This window comes from Sus scrofa, chromosome 9 (assembly GCF_054392235.1).
Source record: "Sus scrofa isolate SSC_HxYL_T2T_F1_AM1 chromosome 9, Sscrofa_HxYL_maternal_Yorkshire_Landrace_v2.0, whole genome shotgun sequence".
NCBI classification, from domain to species: Eukaryota; Metazoa; Chordata; class Mammalia; order Artiodactyla; family Suidae; genus Sus; species Sus scrofa.
Genome location: NC_139391.1, coordinates 72,825,096 through 72,847,991, shown reverse-complemented (window position 1 = coordinate 72,847,991; position 22,896 = coordinate 72,825,096). Strand labels below are relative to the sequence as shown.

At 37.1% G+C, this 22,896-nt stretch overlaps 1 protein-coding gene across 4 annotated transcripts in view; it reads right to left on the bottom strand.

Annotated features, from left to right (window-relative positions):
- Window positions 1-22,896, bottom strand: part of LOC100736569 (membrane cofactor protein) — a 61,582-nt gene that overhangs the window by 30,602 nt on the left and 8,084 nt on the right. For 2 of the 4 annotated variants that reach the window (XM_084976933.1, XM_003482667.4), the window contains exons 2-5: window positions 20,935-21,120; window positions 20,497-20,596; window positions 13,208-13,293; window positions 12,170-12,367 (exon numbers count right to left, since the gene is read on the bottom strand). In XM_084976933.1, coding sequence (XP_084833059.1) covers window positions 12,170-12,367; window positions 13,208-13,293; window positions 20,497-20,596; window positions 20,935-21,120 — 570 coding nt within the window. The remainder of the gene's footprint in view (window positions 1-12,169; window positions 12,368-13,207; window positions 13,294-20,496; window positions 20,597-20,934; window positions 21,121-22,896) is intronic. The other 2 variants (XM_084976935.1, XM_084976934.1) reach the window with 1 other exon arrangement.

The window sequence follows — 22,896 nt, the reverse complement described above, 5'->3', positions numbered from 1 at the left end:
AAAAAAAAGATGATCAAGTCTTTTTATGTTTTGTAAATAATTTTTTTGTGTCATTTTAAAATTAGTTTCCATGTATTAGTATTTGTCTTTCTCTGTCTGACCTACTTCTATGACTTCTTTAAGGTCACACCAACACTAATTACAGTACCATGTTCTTTTAGAAAGGTAGCAAAGAATTTTTTGAGGTTATACTTGAACTCAATTTTAGAAGTTGAAAAGAAGCTCTCTATGCAAAATGCTTAGCCTTCAACACCAAGGTGCTCTGGTATTTCCCATTCTACTCCTTCATAAGTAAAATATAGGTCATGACCTTCTAGATTGACTTCAAGATCTATGAATGCATTTTGCAGAATTTGGAAAAAACAAAACAAAACAAAAAACAAAACAAAACCCAAAACACTGGGCTGAGCAGTGAGTTTAAGAGAACATCTTATGAAATTAAATCTGAGCAATACATGAGCACCAGATAATACATAGCTTTTTAAAACAGAAGCATGTTGGAGTTCCCGTCATGGCTCAATGGTTAATGAATCTGACTAGGAACCCTGAGGTTGCGGGTTCAATCCCTGGTGTTGCTCAATGGGTTAAGGATCTGGCATTGCCTTGAGCTGTGGTGTAGGATGCAGATGCGGCTCAGATCCCACGTTGCTGTGGCTCTGGCGTAGGCCAGTGGCTATGGCTCCGATTAGACTCCCTAGCCTGGGAACCTCCATATGCCTTGGGAACGGCCCTAGAAAAGGCAAAAAGACAATAAATAAATAAATAAATAAATAATAAAACAGAAGCGTGTTCTTCCTCCTTTCCTGTGGGTCTCAGTTTCCACCAGGCATCATTTCTTTTCAGACTGGAGAACTTCCTTATCAATTCTTGTGTTCAGGTTAGCTAATGGCTAGTGACAAATTCCCCTAGCTTTTGTTTATCTGAAATTGTTTTTATCTATTTTACCTTCACTTTGAAATACTTCTCCTTGACAGGAAATTCTAGGTTAAGTGTTTTATGTTCCTTTTAGCAAATTAGCAGAAATTACTGTCTTTTATTCTCTATAGTTCCTTAAGAGAAGTCATTCTTACTTGGGTAAGGTGGGAGATAGGTGGGTATGTCCTCAATAAAAATATCTTTTTTCCCTCTCATTGGCTCCCTTTTATTTTTTTGTTTCCAGCAGTTTTACCATGATGTATTTAATTTGTTGAGGGTTACTTGGTAAATTTAAACTTTGTTATTTGTCCTTCTAACGAATAAATTCAATTCCCACTGAATTTCTTGGACTTGTAGGGTTGTTGTTTTGGATCAAATTTGAAATATTTTGGCCTGTATTTATTCAAATAATTTTCTATATTGCTCTCTTTCCAAACCTTCAATTACATGCATATTGACTGCTTAGACTGTCAAGTTTTGTTTTTAATTTCAGGCATTCTTTCCTTTCTTTCTTTCTTTTTTTTTTTTTTTTTTTTTGCCCTTTTTAGGGCCACACCTGAGGCATATGGAAGTTCCCATGCTAGGGCTTGAATCAGAGCTGCAGTTGCCAGCCACAGCCACAGAAACATGAGATCTGAACCATGTATGTGACCTACACCACAGCTCACGGCAGTGCCAGATCCTTAACCCACTGAGCAAGGCCAGGGATCAAACCTGAATCTTCATGGACACTAGTCAGGTTCATTACTGCTAAGCCATAATGGGAATTCTAATTCTAGCCATTCTGATAGGTGGTGAGTAGTATCTAATTATGGTTTTAAATTACATTCCTGTAATTACTAACTATATCAGGCAGCTTTTCATATTGTTTTTTGCCATTTATATATCATTTTGGTGAAATATGTCTATTAAAATTTTTGCTCATTTAAAAATTAATTTTCTTATTATTGTGTTTTGAGAGTCCTTGATATATCACAGATAAAAGTCAATTATTAGATGTATATGCTTAGCTAACATTTTCTCCCAGTCTATTGCTTTTTTGTTGTTCTCTTAACAATGTCCTTTGTGGCCCAGAAGTTTTAGTTTGAAATATCCAATTTATTAAATATTTCTTTAAAGCATTATGCTTTATGGGTTGTATTAAAGAAATCTGTGGCTAGGCCACACATATTTTCCATGCTTTCTTTTAAAAGTATTACAGTTGTATGTTTTATGTATATGCACTATTTTGAATAAATGTTTGCATATACTGCTAACATAGGCTGAGGTTTTTTTCCTGTCGTTTTAAGCATATGGATATCTAACTGTCTCTGTACCATTTGTTAAAAAAATTGTTTTTCCAACAAATTGTTTGTATACGGGTGAGGTAAATCAACTGGACATATTTGCCAGGGTCTAATTCTAGACTCACTATTCTGTTTCATTGTTCTATATGGCTATCCTTTCACCAATGTCTTGCTTATTTTCCTTATATTATGCTTTATGCCAGGTCTTAACATGAGTTGGAGTATATCCTCCAGTTCCTTTTCAAAATTGCTTTAACTATTCTAGGCCTTTTGTCAATCCATGTAAATTTCAGAGTCAATGCCTAGTTACTTATGATGGAGCATGATAATGTGTGAAAATAGGACATGTACATGTATGTGTAACTGGGTCACCATGCTGTATAGTAGAAAAAAATTGTATTAGGGAAATAACTATTAAAAAATAATAATAAAAAAATTTCAGAGTCAGTTTGTTAATTTATACAAAAAAATTTACTAGGATTTCTACTGGGATTGTGAGGAGTTTATAGATCAATTACAAAGAATTTACAGTATACCTGTATATTCAGTATATCTGTATCTTTATGTGATGATATTTTGGTATTTTTTTGTCATTCAAGGAATTTTTCAATTTCATTTAAGTTGTCAAATTAATAGGCATAAATTTGTTTTTGTAATATTCCCTTAAAATCTTTTATTTTTTTATTTTTCCTTTTTTAATTTTTTTTTTTTTTTTGTCTTTTTGCTATTTCTTGGGCCGCTCCTGCGGCATATGGAGGTTCCCAGGCTAGGGGCTGAATCAGAGCTGTAGCCACCGGCCTATGCGAGAGCCACAGCAACGCGGGATCCGAGCCGCATCTGTGACCTACACCACAGCTCACGGCAACGCCGGATCGTTAACCCACTGAGCAAAGGCAGGGACCGAACCGGCAACCTCATGGTTCCTAGTCGGATTCGTTAACCACTGCGCCACGACGGGAACTCCTCCTTTTTTAATATTTTATGATTTTTTACTTTGTTCTGTTATAGTTGGTTTACAGTGTTCTGTCAATTTCTACTGTACAGCAAAGTGACACAGTCATATATATTCTTTTTCTTACATTATCCTCCATCATGTTCCATCACAAGTGACTGGACATAGTTCCCTTTGCTATATGGCAGGATCTCAGTGCTTATCCATTCCAAATGCAACAGTTTGCATCTATTAACCCCAGACTCCCAATCCACGAGTGTCTTCTCTGTGGAAACGTTCATTTGTGCCATATATTAGATTCCAGATATGTGATATGTGATATGTGTTTCTCTGACTTACTTCACTTAGAATGAGAGTCTCTAGTTCTATCCATGTTACTGCAAATGGCATTATTTTGGGTTTTTTATGGCTGAGTAGTATTCCATTGTGTATATGTCCACATCTTCTTAATCCGTTCATCTGTCGATGGACATGTCTTGGCTATTGTGAATAGTGCTACAATGAACACACAGGTGCATGTGTCTTTTTCAATGAAAGATTTGTCTGGATATATGCACAAGAGTGGGAGGGCTGGGTCATGTGGTAGTTCTATATTTAGTTTTCTGAGGTACCTCCATACTGGTTTCCGTAATGTTTGTACCAGTTTACATTCCCACCAACAGAGCAGGAGGGTTCCCTTTTCTCCACACCCTCTCCAGCATTTGTTATGTGTTGACTAATTAATATGGCCATTCTGACTGGTGTGAGGTGGTACCTCATAGTAGTTTTGATTTTCATTTCTCTAACAGTCAGCGATGTTGAACATTTTTTCATGTGTTTGTTGGCCATCTGTTTATCTTCTTTGGAGTAATGTCTATTCAGGTCTTTTGCCCATCTTTCAATTGGGTTGTTGGTTTTTTGCTGTTGAAATGTATAAGTTATTTGTATATTTTAGAGATCATGCCCTTGTCATCTGCATTGTTTGAAACTATTTCCCCCATTCAATAGGTTGTCTTCTTTTTTATTTATGGTTGCTTTGCCATGCAAAACCTTGTCAGTTTGATTAGATTCCATTGGTTTGTTTTTGCTTATATTTCTGTTGCCTTGGGAGACTGACCTAAGAAGGCATTTGTGAGGTTGATGTCGGAGAATGTCTTGCCTATGTTCTCTTCTAGGAGTTTGATGGTGTCTTGTCTTACGATTAAGTCTTTAAGCCATTTTGAGTTTATTTTTGTGCATGGTGTGAAGGCGTGTTCCAGTTTCATTGATTTACATGTAGTTGTCCAGTTTTCCCAGCACCATTTGCTGAAGAGACTGTCTTTTCCCCATTTTATATTCTTGGCTCCTTTCTTGAAGATTAATTGACCACAGGTGTCTGGGTTTATTTCTGGGTTCTCTATTCTGTTTCATTGGTCTGTATGTCTGTTTTGGTACCAGTACCACACTGTTCTGATTACTGCAGCTTTGTAATATTGCCTGATGTCTGGGAGAGTGATGCCTTCTGCTTGGATTTTGTTCCTTGGGATGCTTTGGAATTTCTGGGTCTTTTATGGTTCCACAGAAATTTTTAGATTGTTCCAGTTCTGTGAGAAATGTCATGGGTAATTTGATAGGGGTTCCATTAAATCTGTAGGTTTTTTTGGGTAGTATGGCCATTTTTACAAAATTAATTTTTCCAACCCAGGAGCATGGAATATCTTTGAATTTTTTTAATCCTCTTTAATTTCCTTGATTAATTCTCAGCATGTAAGTCTTTCACCTCCTTGGTCAGATTTATTCCTAGGTATTTAAGTTTTTTGGGTGCAATTTTTAAAGTTATTGTATTTTTATATTCTTTTCCCAGTGTTTCATTGTTAGTAAACAGAAATGAAACCAATTTCTGAAGTTAATCTTGTGTCCTGTTACTTTGCTGAATTTTTTGATCAGTTCCAGTTGTTTTTGTGTGGAGTCCTTAGGGTTTCCTGTATATTGTATCATGTCCTCTGCATACAGTTACAACTTTACCTCTTCTCTTCCAGTTTGGATACATTTTATTTCTTTTGTTTGTCTGATTGCTGTGGCTAGGACTTCACATACTATGTTGAATAAAAGTGGTGAGAGTGGGCACCCTTGTCTTGTGGAGACACAAGGCTTACAGCTTTTTTCCACTGAGTACTGTATTGGCTCTGGGTTTGTCATAAATGGCTTTTATTATTTTAAGGTATGTTCCTTTTATACCCACTTTGGTAAGATTTTTTTTTATCATGAATGAATGTTGGACTTTGTCAAATGCTTTTTCTGCATCTGTTGAGATGATCATGCGGTTTTTGACTTTTGTTTATGTGATCGTTAATTGATTTGCATACGTTGAACCATTCTTGTGAACCTGGGATGAATACCACTTGGTCCTGGTGTATAATCTTTTTTATATCTTTTTGGATTCGATTGGCTAAAATTTTGTTAAGAAATCGTGGTCTATATCCATCAAAGATATTGGCCTATAATTTACTTTTTTTAGTAGTATCTTTGTCTGGTTTTGGTATTATGGTGATAGCGGTTTCATAGAATTTCTTTGTGTTACTTCTTCTCCTACCTTTTGGAAAAGTTTAAGAAGAATGAGTATAAGTTCTTCTTTGTATGTTTTACAGAATTAGCCTGTGAAGCCATTTGGTCCTGGACTTTTGTTTGTAGGGAGTGTTTTTATTACATATTCATTTTCATTTCTAGTGGTCAGTCTGTTCAGTTATCTATTTCTTCTTGATTCAGTTTTGGCAGGCTCTAAGTCTCTAGAAAGTTGTCTATTTCTTCTGGGTTGGAAAGATTTTTGGCATATAATTGTTCTTAGCATTCTCTTATGGTTTTTTTTTTTTTTTTTTTTTGGTATTCCTGCAGTATCTGTTGAAATTTCTTTTTCATTTTTTATATTGAGTTTTTTCCTTCTTCTTAGTGAATCTGACCAGAGGTTTCTCAATTTTGTGTACCCTTTCAAAGAACCAACTCTTGGTTTTACTGATTTTTTCCTGCTGTTTTTGGAATCTCTGTTTTATTGATTTCTCTAATCTACATAATTTCCTTCTTTCTCCTGACTTTAAGTTTTGATTGTTCTTCTTTTTCTAATTTATTTAGATGGTGGGTTAAGTTATTGAGATTTTTCTTCTTTTCTGAGGAAGGCCTGTATCATTATGAACTTCCCTCTAAGCACTGCTTTCATGGCATCCCATATATTTAGAATGGTTGTGTCTTCATTATCATTTGTCTCAAGGTATTTTTTTGTTTGTTTGTTTGTTTTAGGGCCGCACCCACGGCATATGGAGTTTCTCAGGCTAGAGGTTGAATCAGAGCTGTAGCCACTGACCTATGCCACAGCCACAGCAACGTGGGATCTAAGCCGTGTCTGCGACCTATACCACAGCTCATGGCAATGCTGCATCCTTAACCCACTGAGCGAGGCCAGGGACTGAACAACTTGCAATCTCATGGTTCCTAGATGGATTCGTTTCCACTGCACCACAATGGGAAATCCTGTCTCAAGTTATTTTTAAATTTCCTTTTGGATTTCCTTATTGACCCATTGGTTTTTTTAGGAGCATGTTGTTTAGTCTCCATGCAGTCAGTTTTTTCTCATTTCTTTTCCTGTGGCTGATTTCTAATCTCATGTCGTTCTTGTCAAAGATGCCTGAAATAATTTCTATACTCTTTAATTTGTTGAGGTTAGTTTTGTGCCCCAGTATGTGGTCAATACTTGAGAATGTTCCGTGTGCACTTGAAAAGAATGCATATTCTGATTTTTTTGGATGTAATGTCCTAAATGTCAATGAAATCTAACTTTTCTATTGTATCATTTGGGATCTCTGTTGCCTTATTGATTTTCTGTCTAGAGGATCTATCCATTGATGTGAGTGGAGCATTAAATTATCCTACTTTTATTGTATTCCCAACAATGTCTCTTTTTATGTCTGTTAGTATTTGTTTTAGGTATCTGGGTGCTCCTATCTTAGGGGCATATATATTGACAATTGTAATATCCTTTTCTTGAATGGATCCTTTTATCATCAAATAGTGTCCTTCTTTGTCTTTCTTTACGGCCTTCATTTTAAAGTCTATTTTAGTGATACAGGCATTGCAACTCCTGTTTTCCTATCTTGTCCATTGGCATGAAATAGCTTTTCCCATCCCCTCATTTTCAGTTTCTATGTGTCCTTTGCCCTAAAGGTGAGTCTCTTGTAAACAGAATATTGTAGGCTCTTGCTTTTTTTGTCCAATCTGGCCCTCTATGTCTTTTGATTGGCACATTCAGTTCATTGACATTTAAGGTGATTATTGATAAGTATGTATTTATTGCCATTTTAAACCTTGTTTTCCATTTGATTCCATGTTTCTCCTTTGTTCCTTTATTTTTTTGGTTGGATGATTTCCTTTTATTTTATGCTTGTGTCCTTTTCTTTTTAGTTTTTGTGAATGTTTGGTTTTGATTTGTAGTTCCCTGATTTTCAAGTATATTAACCCCCTCCTATGTCTGTTTGTTTTAGCCTGATAGGTATAGGCTCAAAACATTAAAAAAAAAAAAGAGAGAGAGAGAGAGAGATTTTCTTACTTTCCGTTCCCACTTTCTATGATTTTGAAGTTCTTACTTTCCTTTCCCACATTCTATGATTCTGAAGTCCTTTTTAACATCTTCATGTTTGTCTTTTTGCTGTTCCTTGTGTTTATCGTCATTTTTACAATAGTTTTTTTTTTTTCTTCTAGATCTGTATACTGGCTTATTTAAGTGATTGCTTTCCAGTTGTGATTTCCTCCATTTATTCTTACTTCTTTATTTAGAGAAACCTTTTCAGTATTTCTTTTAGAATGGGTTTAGTATTTCTGTACTCTTTCAGTTTTTGTTTTTTGGAGAAATTCTTTATTTCTTCTTCTATTTTAATGATATTCTTGCTGGGTAGAGTATTCTAGGCTGCAAATGTTTCCCTTTTAGAGCTTTGAATGTATCTTGCCACTCTCTTCTGGCCTGTAGTGTTTCAGTGAGAAATCAGCTGGTAGCCTTATGGCGTTTCCCTTATAATTAAATTTTGTTTTTCTCTTTCTGCCTTTAGAATCCTCTCTTTAACTTTTTCCATTTTTATTATAATATGTCTTGGTGTGGGCCTGTTTGATTCCAGCTTGTTTGGGTCCCTCTGTGCTTCCTGTATCTTGATATCTGTTTCCTTTACATTTAGAAAGTTTTGACCATAATTTCTTCAAATATATTTTCAATCCTCTTTTCTTTTTCTTCTCCTTCCGGAATCCCTATTATGTGTAGATCACCCCACCTTATATTATCCCTTAGATATCTTATATTGATTTCATGTTTTTTCTTTTGGTTTTCTGTCTGCTCTCATGACTGGGTAGTTTCCATTATTCTATCTTCCAAGTCACTAATTCATTCCTCTGCGTTATGCATGCTGCTCCTTAGTGCCTTTAACTCAGTTTGTGTCTCTGCGAATGAATTTTTAAATTTTTCTTGGTTCCTCTTTATATTTTCTAGTTCCTTTCTAAAGTAATCTACACTACTGTTTAGAGCCACTCTTATTTCCTTCATATTCACCCTTAATTCCTTCAGTATTTCCACTATCTCCCTTTTGAACTCAATGTCTATCAGATTGCAGAGTTCTGTTTCATTGTTTGCTGCTTCATGTGAATTCTCCTGTTCTTTTAACTGGGAATGGTTCCTGAGCTTCTTCATTTCAGTTATATTTTTCTTTTTCTGTGAATTTAGGGAAACAAACTACTGTAGTTTTGGAGGGCTACTTCTAAGCAAGAGTGCACCTTTGTATTCTGTGGGAGAGGTTACTATTTGTTTTTAGTATGGGAGTTTGGATATTTCCTGTCTCTTTCTTCAGTGTGAGCAGGCTGTTATCTCCCTGAGTGTGTTTCCAGGGAAAAGGAGGCAATTGGCAGGGCTAGCAGTCAGTACTTATTTTCTGAGCTCTTGACAGTAGCAGGGGCCTGCAGGAAGGTGGTGCAAGCTACTCCTAGTTCCAGGGCCCTGGGAAGTCAAAATGAGCCTCAGGCAGATTTAGGCAGTGCCTGGAGCATTTGGCAGTGGCAGTGGCAGGGTATGTGAGTTCCCAGGGGAGTGAGAGCAACAGCAGGTGGTGTTCGGTCACAATGTCCTCCTCTGTGGTACCCTCTGAGGTGATTAGGACCACAAGTGGTACCTGTTCATGGACCCCTAGTGGTGGCAGGCCATTCCCACCTCTGGAGTCAGGGATAAGTAAAGTGGTTTGCCCCTGCCACCTATATACCATGCAAGAAGCACCCTGTCCCACTTAGCCCACACAGGAGTTATTGCACAGGCTGCTCCCAGTTCCAGAGTACTGGGAAGTGACAGAGATCAAGCATATGTGGATGCTGCCTGAAGCATTTGGCAGTGGCAGCAGCATGGCAGGTGTGTTCCAGGGGGGTGAGAGCATAAACGGGTAGTGCTTGATTGCAGTGCCCTTTTTTTGTGCTGACCTCTGAGGTGACTGGGGCAAGGTGGGTCCTGTTCACAGACACCTAGTGGTGGTGGGCCATGCCCCACTCTGGTTTCTGAGATGACTGCTGTGGTTTGTTTTTGTCTCCTGTAGATCACACAAGAGGCTCCGCATCATGCTTAGCCCCTTTCTGCCCTTAGCCCACACACAGGTGCCCAGCCACTGAGACCGCCTAAGAGGCACCTGCTCTCCCATAGCCCAAGCAAGTGGCCTCTTACCACTCGTAGCCTAAGCCAGAGGTGCCCTGCCCTCTGAGATCCAATGTATGCACAGGGAAATACATTCCTGTGGTGGTCCACCCTTCCTCCTCTTGTCCCCCCACCAACAATGGCACCTTGCTTCTCCTGTGGGCCCAGACTTCCTCGGGCTGTGGTGTTCTGCTCCCCAGCCCATGGCACACAGCTCCCTAGCCCCTCAGACTGTCCTGATACAGCCAACCCTAGTCCCCTCCTAGGAACTGACCTCTGGAGCCTGAGTCTCAGCGCCCAGCCCCCGCCAAGCATCTCAGGCTGTGGTGTCTGAGGTGGTGGTGCAGATGATCTGTGAGGCTCTCACTGTGCTTTGCCCTTCTCAATCCAGCTATTGTGCTTTTCTTGGCAACTTTGAGGTCCCTCCATCTTGGCTCATCACCCAAGGTGGCTTTGCAGGGTGTGGGTTCCTTTTCTCTTTCACAGCTCCCTCTCAGAGTTCTGGTCCTCTTCTGCCAGCATTCAGTAGATGTTCTGTGTGAATCGTGCTACATGTAGATTTTTTTTTTTTTGATGTGTTTGTAGGAGAAGGTGAGTACGACATCTTACTCCTCTGCCATCTTGATCCTTTTCCTTACTATCTATTTAAATGTCTGCAGAATGTTTAGTGTTGTCCTCTTTTTCATTATTTTTTAAAAAATATTTATTTTTTATTTTATGCAATTTGTAAAGGTTATAGTCCATTTAAAGTTATTATAGTATATTGACTTTATTCCCCCATTGTACAATAAATCTTTATTCCCTATCTTATATCCAACAGTTTGTACCTTCCACACCTCCACCCCTATCTTTCCCCTCCTCTGCCTCCCCACTGGTAACCATTAGTTTGTTATCTATATCTATGAATCTGTTTTTTTGTTATATTTACTAGTTCATTATATTATTTTAGTTTTCACATAGAAGTCATTCATACAGTATTTATCTTTCTCTGTCTGACTTATTAAATATATTTTCCTTCCTTGTCAGCCTAGCTACAGCTTTCTCTGTTTTATTGATCTTCTCCAATAACCAGGGGTTGGTTTCATTGGCTTTCTCTACTGTTTTATCTTTACAATTTCATTGATTTCTATCTTTATAATCATCTTATTTCTCCTTACTTTTAGTTTATTTGCTCTTCTTTTTGTAGTGTTTTAAGGTGGAAGCTTACATGATTGATTAGAGACTTATTTTTTTCTAACATAAGTATTTAATGTTATAAATTTCCCTCAAGCAATGCTTTGCTGTATCACACAAAGTTGGATATTTTGGTATGTTGTGCTTTCACTTTTATTCAATTCAAAACACTTTATAATTTCCCTTGTTACTTCACCTTTGACTCATGGGTTAGTTAGAAGTGTCTTGCATAATTTTCAAATATTTGGGAATTTTCTAGATTATGTTTTAATTTCTACATTCATTCCATTGGAACCAGATAATATATTTAGAATGATCTGAATTCCTTGGAATTTGTTAAAGATAATCTTATGGCCTAGAATATGATCCATATGCATCTGAAAAGAGAATGTTCCATATACACTTGAAAAGAGTAAATAGTATCCTGTTATTCAGTGGTTGTTTTCTTCCAAAAATCAAATCCCCTCTAGCATCTTCTTGCTTTACATCAGTGTCTTGTGCATTAAGCAGTCTTTTAAATATATATTTTGTTCACAGTTTATTATTCTTCTCAATATGAGGGTTAGTCTTTTAAAATTTACCCTACCATTATTTGTAGCCAGAGCTTTCAGACATCTTACAATATAAGAAAAGAACTTATTTTCATGGCAGTGTGTGTTGTTTTGTTGCTGTTGTTCTTTCAAGCAAAAAAAAATTTCCTAATTCATATATGTATATGAATCATTCACAATGTATAAACTGGAAGGCCAAGGACATCTAGGGTGAGGGGTGGGAAACACCACAACTAGAATTATTTTCTATTCAGTTTGGCCCAAATTAAATTAGAAGTTGGGAGTTCCCACTGTGATTCAGGAGAAACATACCCAACTAGTATCCATGAGGATGTGGGTTCAATCCCTGGCCCCACTCATTGGGTTAGGGATCCAGCCTTGCCATGAGCTGTGGTATAGTTTACATACACAGTTTGTCATTGCTATGGCCACAGCACAGGCCAGCAGCTGAAGCTCGTATTGAACACATAGCCTGGGAACTTTCATATGCCACAGGTGTGGCAAAAAAAAAAAAAAAAAAAAAAAAAAAAAAAAAGTAAATTTTCACACAAAAGGAGGAACCACATATGACTGTTTTGTTTACTTACAGGTAAAACTATTTTCAAAATGTTGAAACAAATGGAAATACTATTACCTTTACACTGAGGAGGGGCACTACTCCATTTGCCAGGTGCAGAACAAAAAAGTTTGCTTTCTCCAACAAGTGAATATTCATCTGGTCCATTTGAAGGATTACAAGTATAAGTTACTAATTCATTATATTCAAATATATTCCTGTAGCTATTGGTATGTTTTCCATTTTTTATTTGTGGAGGTCGTCCACAGTAAACCCCTAAAAGGGAAGAAAAGAGAAAATAAAGGCAAAAAGAAGGTAAAAGAGTAAGGCAGCAATAGCAAAGTTCCACGAACTACCTGCAATATATTATTTAATATATGCTTTCTAGAAGTTAGTTATTAATTCAGTATCCATTCAGAAGAAAGTTGCCATGAGGAAATGTATTATCCCACATTCGAACCATGTAGAAATAAACTTCCAAGAACAAAATTAATTTTCTTAAATACCTCTAAAATATCTATGAAATACCTTTATTTATCTATAAGGGCATGTTTAAGTTTTGTTCTGGTCATCCTAAGAGGTAGAAATTTAATGAGAAAATATACTTGTGATTAAAAATAAAATACACTGATAGCTTAGAAATGTTTTATGATTTATAAATATAATCATTCACTACATCAGTTGTTCATAATAATACCAAAATATTGTCTTTTTTCACGGTCATCCTTATAAGTATATGGTGAAATTTTCCAGAGTCTACAAATTGTCTGATTTTGCCACAGACTGAAACCGGATGTATTTATTTAAGCCAGATATTGAAGAGGTTTACAAAAATGTAAGATAATGCCACTATTCTGTTTGTTTTAGAAATTTTTGATTTTTTTATATAAAGATATGTTACATATGCTAATATATATTGACTTTGCTGTTCTTACAAATGAATTAACTATTTAAAAACTTTTGTTTTAGTTCTAATATAATTAGTATCAATATATATAACCCATATTAAAAAAAAAGTCCTCTGGGATCAATCTTGGTTTAAAAGCATAAACAAGGTGCCAAGGCCAAAAAGCTTGAAATTTCCTAGTCTAAATTCCAAAGTGAGAATTTACTTACTTTCACATTGTGGCATTCTATCACTCCAAAACACGTCCTGTCCAATAAGTTGACAAGTTAGAATACCTTTCCCTTTTAAATGGTAACTAAATGAAAAAAGAAAAAGTTACTATTTCTTTAACACATAACACAATGCACATAATAATGAAAATTTTATGTGGTTGTTTTTCTCTGCTACAGTCGTTTCAGGGAGCAGTTTCTTAACTGACATGATATAATGAAAGCGCTAACCAAATCTGTGATTTTTAATCAAATAAAGAGTTTCGAGTGAACACACACTGACTTAGGGCAAAACGTCTAAATTACACTGTCAGGCCCATGTAATTCTTTGCTATCTATGGCAAAATATCACAATTCGCTTCTATGTTTTTGCTCACACATAATACTTTTACATACATAGTCCTTTACTCATAGAAATCAGGCCCTACAGCTTGCCTGCTTGGATTCAATTTCTGCCTCTAAGATTAACTTCTTATTTGAGCTTAGGCAAGTCCCTTAATGTTTCTCTTGCTCAGTTTCCTCATCTATGTAAAGGAGATAATAGTATATACCTCATGGGCTTCTTCGAGAATTAGATAAGTTAGCATCAGATACATAGTTGAGTGCTAGGTAAATTTTAACTCTTATTAATATTCTTTAGATCAGAGTATCTTTCTAGGAATAGCTCAGGAATACTACTCAATGAAATGCCTGATGATTTAAATTCACAGTACTCTCTCTTCCTTCTAGACTCTCATTGTACTGATCATAAATAATTCTATGCGTAACTATGTACTTCTTAATTATGATTTTGCTTTAATATATATTATATTAGTACATGCTGTGTTTCTAATTAGGCTACAACTTTTTTGAAAGGAGTCTATGCCTTGAATTTTTGGTAACCTTCAAAGTGCCTAAGAGACTCTATATGTGTTGACAGGATGATATATTTTTACTTCATCAATTTAAAAATAGTCAATGACACTGCTTCTACATGGTTCCAGATGACTTTTCATCAAGGATCATTCATTTTATGTATATTATAGTGTTTTAGGAGAAGATGTGAGGAAGGTGGCAGACTTGGAAGCACTAAGATTCTGTCTCTCTAACAAAGCAAAATCTGCAATGGCAGAATCTGCCTGATGTCACTATTTTTGAATTCTGGAGTCGGTGGAAGGCTTTTAACTTCTAGGAGAAAACTCAGACAGGTAATCTGCATTAATTTCAGTCAATTTCAGCTCTTAGGAAAATAGCAGCTACCTATCTCCAAACTTAGCATGTGGCAGGCAGCTGTGCATGTGTTCTCAGAGAAGGTCACACACAGGTTGCAGAGCTAGGATGGTCAAAAAGAACTGTCCTCCAAATACCAAGGATCTATGCTCTGGTTTCTGACTGCTGTTTCTGATCACAGAAAGTGATGAGCAGCTATTGTCACACTTCCTGTACTCTTGTAAGACTTTTCCTTGTTTGCTGAAGTGACTTACATGGGATTTAAGATCTAGCACTATTTAAGTACAACTTCATTTTTTCATTTTTGTCCTCTCAGAAGCCAGGCATTAAAGACTAAGGCATTTAAAAACAACTGCATATGTGGGGAAATTTAGAAAGTGAGTGTGCACATTCAGTGGAAAAACTCAGAGACAGCCTAGAAAACTTTCAGTTTACATCTCAGACTGATCCTTGGAATAAAAGCATCCTACAACAATCAAAAAACAAAAACAATAACAAAACTGCAATACCTAAGAAGGGAGAGAATCTTATTTCCAGAGTTATCAGATTGTTAGATTTCAATGTCTAGTATTCCAAAAAAAATCACCAAGCATACAAAGAAACAGGAAAGTATGGCCCATTCAAAAGAAAAAAGAAAAAAAATAAATCAGCAAAAACTACCCCTGAGAAATATCTGATGACAAATAGGTTAGACAAACTCTTCAAAATAACTATCTTAAAGGTGCTAAAAGAACTGAAAGAAGTGGATAAAGTCAAGATAATGTTATGTGAACAAAGTGGAAGTATCATAAATAGACAGAAGCCAAAAAGAAATTCTAGAACTCAAAAGTACAACACCTGGTGTGAAAAGTTCACTAGAGGGATTAAAGGCAAATTTGAGCAGGCAGAAGGAAGAAATCAGTGGACAAGAATATAGAATGATGGAAATTATTGTGTTTGAGGAACAGAAAGAAAAGAAAGTGAACAGAGCCTAAATGACCTGTGGGACATCATCAAGTAGTCCAATGTACACATTGTGGGAATCTCAGAGGGAGAAGAGACATAAAAAGGATCAATAAGAATATGTGAAAAAAAATAATGGTGGGCAACTCCCTAAATTTGATGAGAGACATAAAAATTAACATCTAAGAAACTCAATAAACTCCAGGTAAAATGAACTCAAAGAGACTCACATGAAGACACATAATTAAACTTTCAAAATACAAAGACAGAGTGGCCACAATGGTGGAGTAGAAGGACCTTAGGCTTGCCTCCTCTCATGAGCACAACCAAACTTACAACAATCTGGAGAACAACAATCATTTAAAAAGACTGAAACCTACCAGAAAATATCTTCCATAGCTAAAGACATAAAGATGGGACCAGGAGGATATTTGTAGGAGGAGTTAATGCATGATATGATATAATCAAATTCTCCCAGGTAGGTGCCCCAAAAACTGGAGAATAATTATACTACAGAAATTCTCCCACAGGAGTGAGGGTTCTGAGCCCTATGTTGGCCCTCAGGCTGGGGTTCCAACACCGGGAAGAGGAGTCCCAAAAGCATTTGTATTTGAAGTCCAGTGAGCTTTGACTGCAGGAGCTCCACAGGATTGGGTAAAATAGAGAATTCACTCTTAAAGGGCACACAGAAAAATCTCATGTACATCAGAACCAAAGGCAAAAGCAGTAATTTGATGGGATCCTGGGCTAAACCTAGTTGTTGGTTTTAGAGGGTCACCTGAGGAGGTGAGAGGTGGCTGTGGCTGACCCTGGGGACATAGTCACTGGTGGAGATATACCAGGGAGCATTCATCTGTGTGAGCTCTCCTGGAGGCTGACAGTTTGGCACCAAGACCTGGCCTTACCCAAAGCCTATAGGCGCTAGGGCTGGGACATCTCAGGCCAAACAATAAATAGCAGACAGGTGCCCAAAGACTTTCTGAGCCTACAGTTGCCTCTAAACACACTCCAAGAAATGATCCTGCCCACCTGAGGGCCAAGAGCCAGCTCTATTCCTCAGGGGGCCGGCTCCAGCTCCTCCCTCCAGGAAGCCCGCTCAAGCCTCTAGACCAGTCTCACTTACTAGGGGCAAACATCAGAAGCAAGATAACTAAAATCCTACAGCCTTCAGACCAAGCCTGCAAATGCAGGCCAGAATCTACCCTGGGCCAGATGGTCCTGGCCCTTGAGTGACAAGAAGGAAATGCACTGCTGGGACACATAGGTTGTTTCTTAAAGAGGGTCACTTCTCCAAGGTTGAGAAACATAACTAACCTACCATGTACATAAAAATACAAATAGCAATTTAGAGAAAATGATGCAACTGTGTTTCAAAAAAAGAACAAGACAAAACCTCAGAAAAAGAACTAAGTGACATTGAGATAGGTGATCTACCTGATTATGTAATAATAATCATTCATAATCCTCAACAAAATACTAACAAACTGATTCCAAAAATAGATTAAAAGGATTATACATCATGCTCCCATGAGATATATCCCAGGGATGCAAGGGTTTTCCAAATTTGCAAATCAATGTGATATACCACATAAATAAATTGAAGACTAAAACAATATGATCTTCTTAATAAATGCAGAAAAAGCTTTTGATAAAATGCAACATTCATTTATGATAAAAGCTATTCAAAAAGTGAGTATAAGGGAACCCACTTCAACATAATAAAGACCATATATTACAAACCCATAGCTAATATCACACTCAACAGAGAAAATCTGAAAGCATTTCCTTTAAGATCAGGAAGAGGGCAAGGATGTCCACTCACACCGCTTTTATTCAACATTATTTTGAAAGTCCTAGCTACAGCAATCAGAGAAGGAAAAGAAAAGACATCCAAATTGGAAAAGAAGTAAAATTATCACTGTTTTGCACATGACATGATAGTATACAAAGAAAATCCTAAAGACAGTGTGACAAAACCACTTGAGCTCATCAATGGTATGTTGGTACAGTTGCAGGATACAAAACCAATACACAGAAATCTGCTGCATTCCTATACACTAAAAACAAAAGAGCAAAAAGAGAAACTCCCATTTACCATCACATCGAAAATAATAAAACACCTAGAAGTAAACCTACCTAAGGAGGCAATAGACTTGTACTCTGAAAAGTGTACGATGCTAATGAAAGAAATTGAAGCTGAGACAAACAGATGGAAAAATATATTGTGTTCTTGGATTGGAAGAGTCAGTATTGTCAAAATGACTATACTACTGTAATCTAGAATCAATGCAATCTCTATCAAATTACCAGTGGCATTTTTTGCAGAACTAAAACCAAAAAAAAAAAAAATTAAATTCGTATGGAAATAGAAAAAACCCTGAATAGCCATAACCATCTTGAGAAAGAAAAATGGAGCTGGAGAAATCATGTTCCCTGGGTTCATCCTATACTATAAAGCTACAGTAATGAAAACAGTATGGTAGTCACACAAAAACAGAAATATAGATCAATGGAACAGCCCAGAAATAAACCCAGGCACTTAGGGTCAATTAACCTACGACAAAGGAGGTGAGAATAGATACTGGAGAAAAGATAGCCTCTTCAACAAGTGGTCCTTGGAAAACTGGACAGCTACATGTAAAAGAATGAAATTAGAACATTCTCTAACACCATATACAAAAATAAATTCAAAATGTATTAAAGGCCTAAATGTAAGACCAGAAACTATAAAACTCATAGAGGAAAATATAGGCAGAACACTCTTTGCATAAATTGTAGCATTATTTTTTTGGCTCCATCTCCTAGAGTAGTGGAAATAAAAACGAAAATTAAAAACTGGGCCCTAATTAAATTTAAAAGTTTTTGCACAGCAAAGGAAACCATAAACAAAATGAAAAGACAACATACAGACTGGGATAAAATATTTGTAAATGATGCTACGGAGAAGGGAATAATTTCCAAAATATACAATTTATATATCTTAATATTAAAAAACAGGAGTTCCCATCATGGCTTAGTGGAAACGAATCTGACTAAGAACCATAAGATTGTGGGTTTTAATCCCTGGCTTCGCTCAGTGGGTTATGGATCCAGCATTGCTGTGAGCTGAGGTATAGGTCACAGACAAGGCTCGTACCTGGTGTGGCTGTGGCTGTGGTGTAGGCTGGCAGCTGTAGCTCTGATTCAACCCCTAGCCTGGGAACCTCCATGTGTCGTGGGTATGGCTTTAAAAAGCAAAATAGAAACCCATGCACCTACAGCCAACTAATCCTTGACAAAGGAGGCAAGAATATACAATGGAGAAAGGACAGCTTGTTCAATAAGTGGTGCTGGGAAAACTGGACAGCCACATGGAAAAGAATGAAATTAGAACACTCCCTAACACCATACACAAAAATAAACTCCAAATGGATTCAAGACCTAGATAGAAGACCAGACACTATAAAACTCTTAGGGGAAAACATAGGCCAAACACTCTCTGACATTAACAACAGCAACATCTTCTCAGATCCACCTCTCAGAGTATTGACAACAAAAACAAAAATAAACAAATGGGACCTAATCAAATGTAAAAGTCTCTGCACAGCAAAGGAAATCCTAAACAAAATGAAAAGACAACCCACAGAGTGGGAGAAAATCTTTGCAAGTGAATCAGCTGACAAGGGATTAATCTCCAAAATTTATAAACACCTTCTGCAGCTCCATACCAAAAAAACCAAACAACCCCATCAAAAAATGGGCAGACAGTTGTCCAAAGAAGACATACAGATGGCCAAAAAACACATGAAAAGATGTTCAACATCACTCATTATTAGAGAAATGCAAAGCAAAACCACTCTGAGGTACCACCTTACACCAGCCAGAATGATCATCATCCAAAAGTCTACAAACAATAAGTGTTGGAGAGGGTGAGCAAAAGGAACCCTAGTACACTGTTGGTGGGATTGTAAACTGGTGCAACCACTGTGGAAAGCAGTATGGAGTCTCCTTAGAAAACTAAACATAGAACCACCATTTGATCCAGCAATCCCACTCCTGGGCGTCTATCCAAGAGAAAACCATGTCTCTCAAAGACACATGTACTCCGATGTTCATTGTAGCACTGTTTGCAATAGCCAAGACATGGAAACAACCTAAATATCCATCGACAGAAGAGTGGATCAAGAAGAAGTGGTACATATACACAATGGAATATTACTCAGCCATTAAAAGGAACGAAATACTGGCATTTTTAGCAACATGGATGGACCTAGAAACTATCATGCTAAGTGAAGTCAGCCATACAATGAGACACCAACATCAAATGCTTTCACTGGCATGTGGAATCTGTAAAAAGGACAGACTGAACTTCTTTGCAGAACAGATGCTGACTCACAGACACTGAAAAACTTACGGTCTCCAGAGGAGACAGTTTAGGGGTGGGGGGATGTGCCTAGGCTGTGGGATGGAAATCCTGTGAAATTAGATTGTTATGATCATTATACAACTACAGATGTGATAAATTCATTTGAGTAATAAAAGCAAAATAAATAAATAACAAAACAAAATCCCAATACAATCAAAAAAATAGGCAGAAGACCTAAACAGACATTTCTTCAAAACAGATACAGGTGACCAACAGGGATATGAAAAGATGCTCAAGATCACTAATTATTAGAGAAATACAAATCAAAACTACAATGAGGCATCACTTCACATCAGTCAGAATGGCCATCATTAAAAAGTATACAAATAATAAATGCTGGAGAGGGTGTGGAGTAAAAGGAATCCTCTACAATATTGGTGGTATTTCTGTGAGCCCTCTTTCAAACTCTGAGAGTTGGCCATTTTAAGCAGGGTGTACTTTGCAGTTAAGGATAAATTCCCCATAATTACTACATTTTGATGCTTCCAATAGGCTAATTATCATATGTAGTAAGTACACAATTTTGCGTTTCTTCAGCTTAAAATTCTTTCTATTAGTTACACATTGTTTTTAGTCTCCATAAAAAGCCCAAGAGCTGTTTTGGCTACAAGCACAACTTGTCACCTAGAAAGAAAAATGAAATCAACCTTAAGGGAATGGTTAAGTTGAGAAGCAAAGCAAAAATGGAATTTGTAACATTTACCTTATTTCCTCTTAGGAGCAACTTACTTACCCTTCAATACACGAAATGTGAACTTCTGATTCAAACTCAAAGTTTCTTTGAGGGGCATATATTTCACCATGTTCTATTGTTGGTTTCGGACATGATTTTCCTAAAAGAAAATTTTCAAATTCATTTTTAATACTAATTTCAAAACATTTAAATCAAGATCAAAATTTTAGAGTACCTTTTACTATTGGAGAAATATTATTTTCTTTAATTATCATAAGGGGAAACTTAAAATTCACATTTACCCAGAGACTAATCTTAACACAGAAAGACTCCCTAGAGATTTCACAAAACCTTAAAAAAAAAAAATGCATTGTTATCTAAAACTCGTTTTGCATTAAAAAATTACCATCAGTTTGTAATGGAAAATGGACTCTAAAATGTGTAAAACTCTCTAGAGAAAGCAAAAGACAACAAACAAAAATGATTTTGTTTCCTTACGAAAACAAGCCTCGTCAATAGGGGTCCATGAGCCATTTGCCTCACAGGAAGATTTCCGGGTTTCAAATGGATCTGGAAGGTATCCTGGGCGACACCGATACTCTATTTTGTCCCCAGGATAATAACGTTGTTGAAGGACACTCGTGAGCACCGCACTCTTCAGTTTCGGTGGATCAGGACAGACAACTGGGAATAAGAGAATAAAAACAGAAAATTAAGTATTTAATCTCTTTCATCAGCCACATGTGGCTTAGCCATAAGGAGGTAGGACAGAATAAACAGAAAGATTCTTAGCAAGATTATAACTGTCCCATGCTTTTACCCACATGGTAGTAACTGTGGAGTATCTGCCTTGCTTACTTTAAATACCACTCTATTAGCTTTTGGTTTGTCATTCGACAGTAAATTAAAGGAGATAAAATCTATGTTTTGGTATTTTTTATATATATATGGGTAGGTGTCCTTCCCCACTTTTTTCTAAATTTATTTCAAAACTCAACTCTCCTCTAAGAAGCCTTCTATGTTACATGGCACTCTGCTCAGATTACTCTTCTACAGTTCCAAACACAAGCATGTGTCACATTTGTCACTTCAGGCTCGGTTTCCTCTCAGAAGGCAAGGTCCTGGAGGTCGGGGGTCATATGCTTTCTTTTTCTACCACACTCTGTATGCACTGGGTTTTCAACAAATGCTATGGTAAGAGGTGATTACTAAATAAGCATTTTGATTGCAAAGATCAAAACAGGGAGTTTCCATCATGGTGCAGCAGAAATGAATCTGACTAGGAACCATGAGGTTGAGTGTTCGATCCCTGGCCTCCCTCAGAGGGTTAAGGATCTGGCGTTGCCATGAGCTATGTTATAGGTCCCAGATACAGCTCGGATCTGATGTTGCTGTGGCTGTGGTGTAGGCTGGAAGCTGTAGTTCCAATTGGACCCCTAGCCTGGGAACCTCCATATGCTGCAGATGCGGCCCTTAAAAAAAAAAAAAATAAAGGCCAAAAAAAAAAAAAAAAAAGATCAAAACTAGATGTGGACTAAGTATTTCAAAATATGACTCTATATGATATATTTCATATTTGTGAACTCAAGAATTTTATAGTGAATAGATGAATTTAAATATCAAAAGTTGGAATTCTCTTGTGGCTCGTGGTAATGGACCTGACTAGTACCCATGAGGATGTGGGTTCGACCCCTGGCCTTGCTCAGTGGATTAAGGATACAGAGTGAGCTGTGGTGTAGGCTGCAGATGTGGCTCAGATCTGGCATTGCTGGGGCTGTGGCATAGGCTGGCAGCTGCAGATCTGATTTGACCCCTAGACTGGGAACTTCCATATGCCAAGGGTGTGGCCCTAAAAAGACAAAAAAATAAATAAATAAATAAAACAATAAAAAGTTATTATTTTGAACACACTTACACTGAAAAAAATTGCTTTCTTGATATTACTTTTTTTTTTTTTTACAATTTTATTATTTATTTATTTATTTTGTCTTTTTGCCATTTCTTGGGCCGCTCCTGTGGCATATGGAGGTTCCCGGGCTAGGGGTCTAATCGGAGCTGTAGCTGCCAGCCTACACCAGAGCCACAGCAACGCAGGATCCGAGCCGCGTCTGCGACCTACACCACAGCTCACGGCAACGCCGGAACCTTGACCCACTGAGCAAGGGCAGGGATCGAACCCACAACCTCATGGTTCCTAGTCGGATTCGTTAACCACTACGCCACGACGGGAACTCCAATATTACTTTAAATATAATTTAATTTTCCTTCACTGATCAATAGAGCATACACTTCCATAGAAGCTCCCTGAAGGAGCTATTTGGTCTATTTATCTAATATATCCCGACAGAAAAGCTACTATATTGCTATGTTTTTAGAATTTTTATTCTTTTTTTTTTTTCTTTTGGAGGGGCTAGGGGAGTTCCTCCCTACAAGAGTATAATTCCTACATCAGCAATTCCT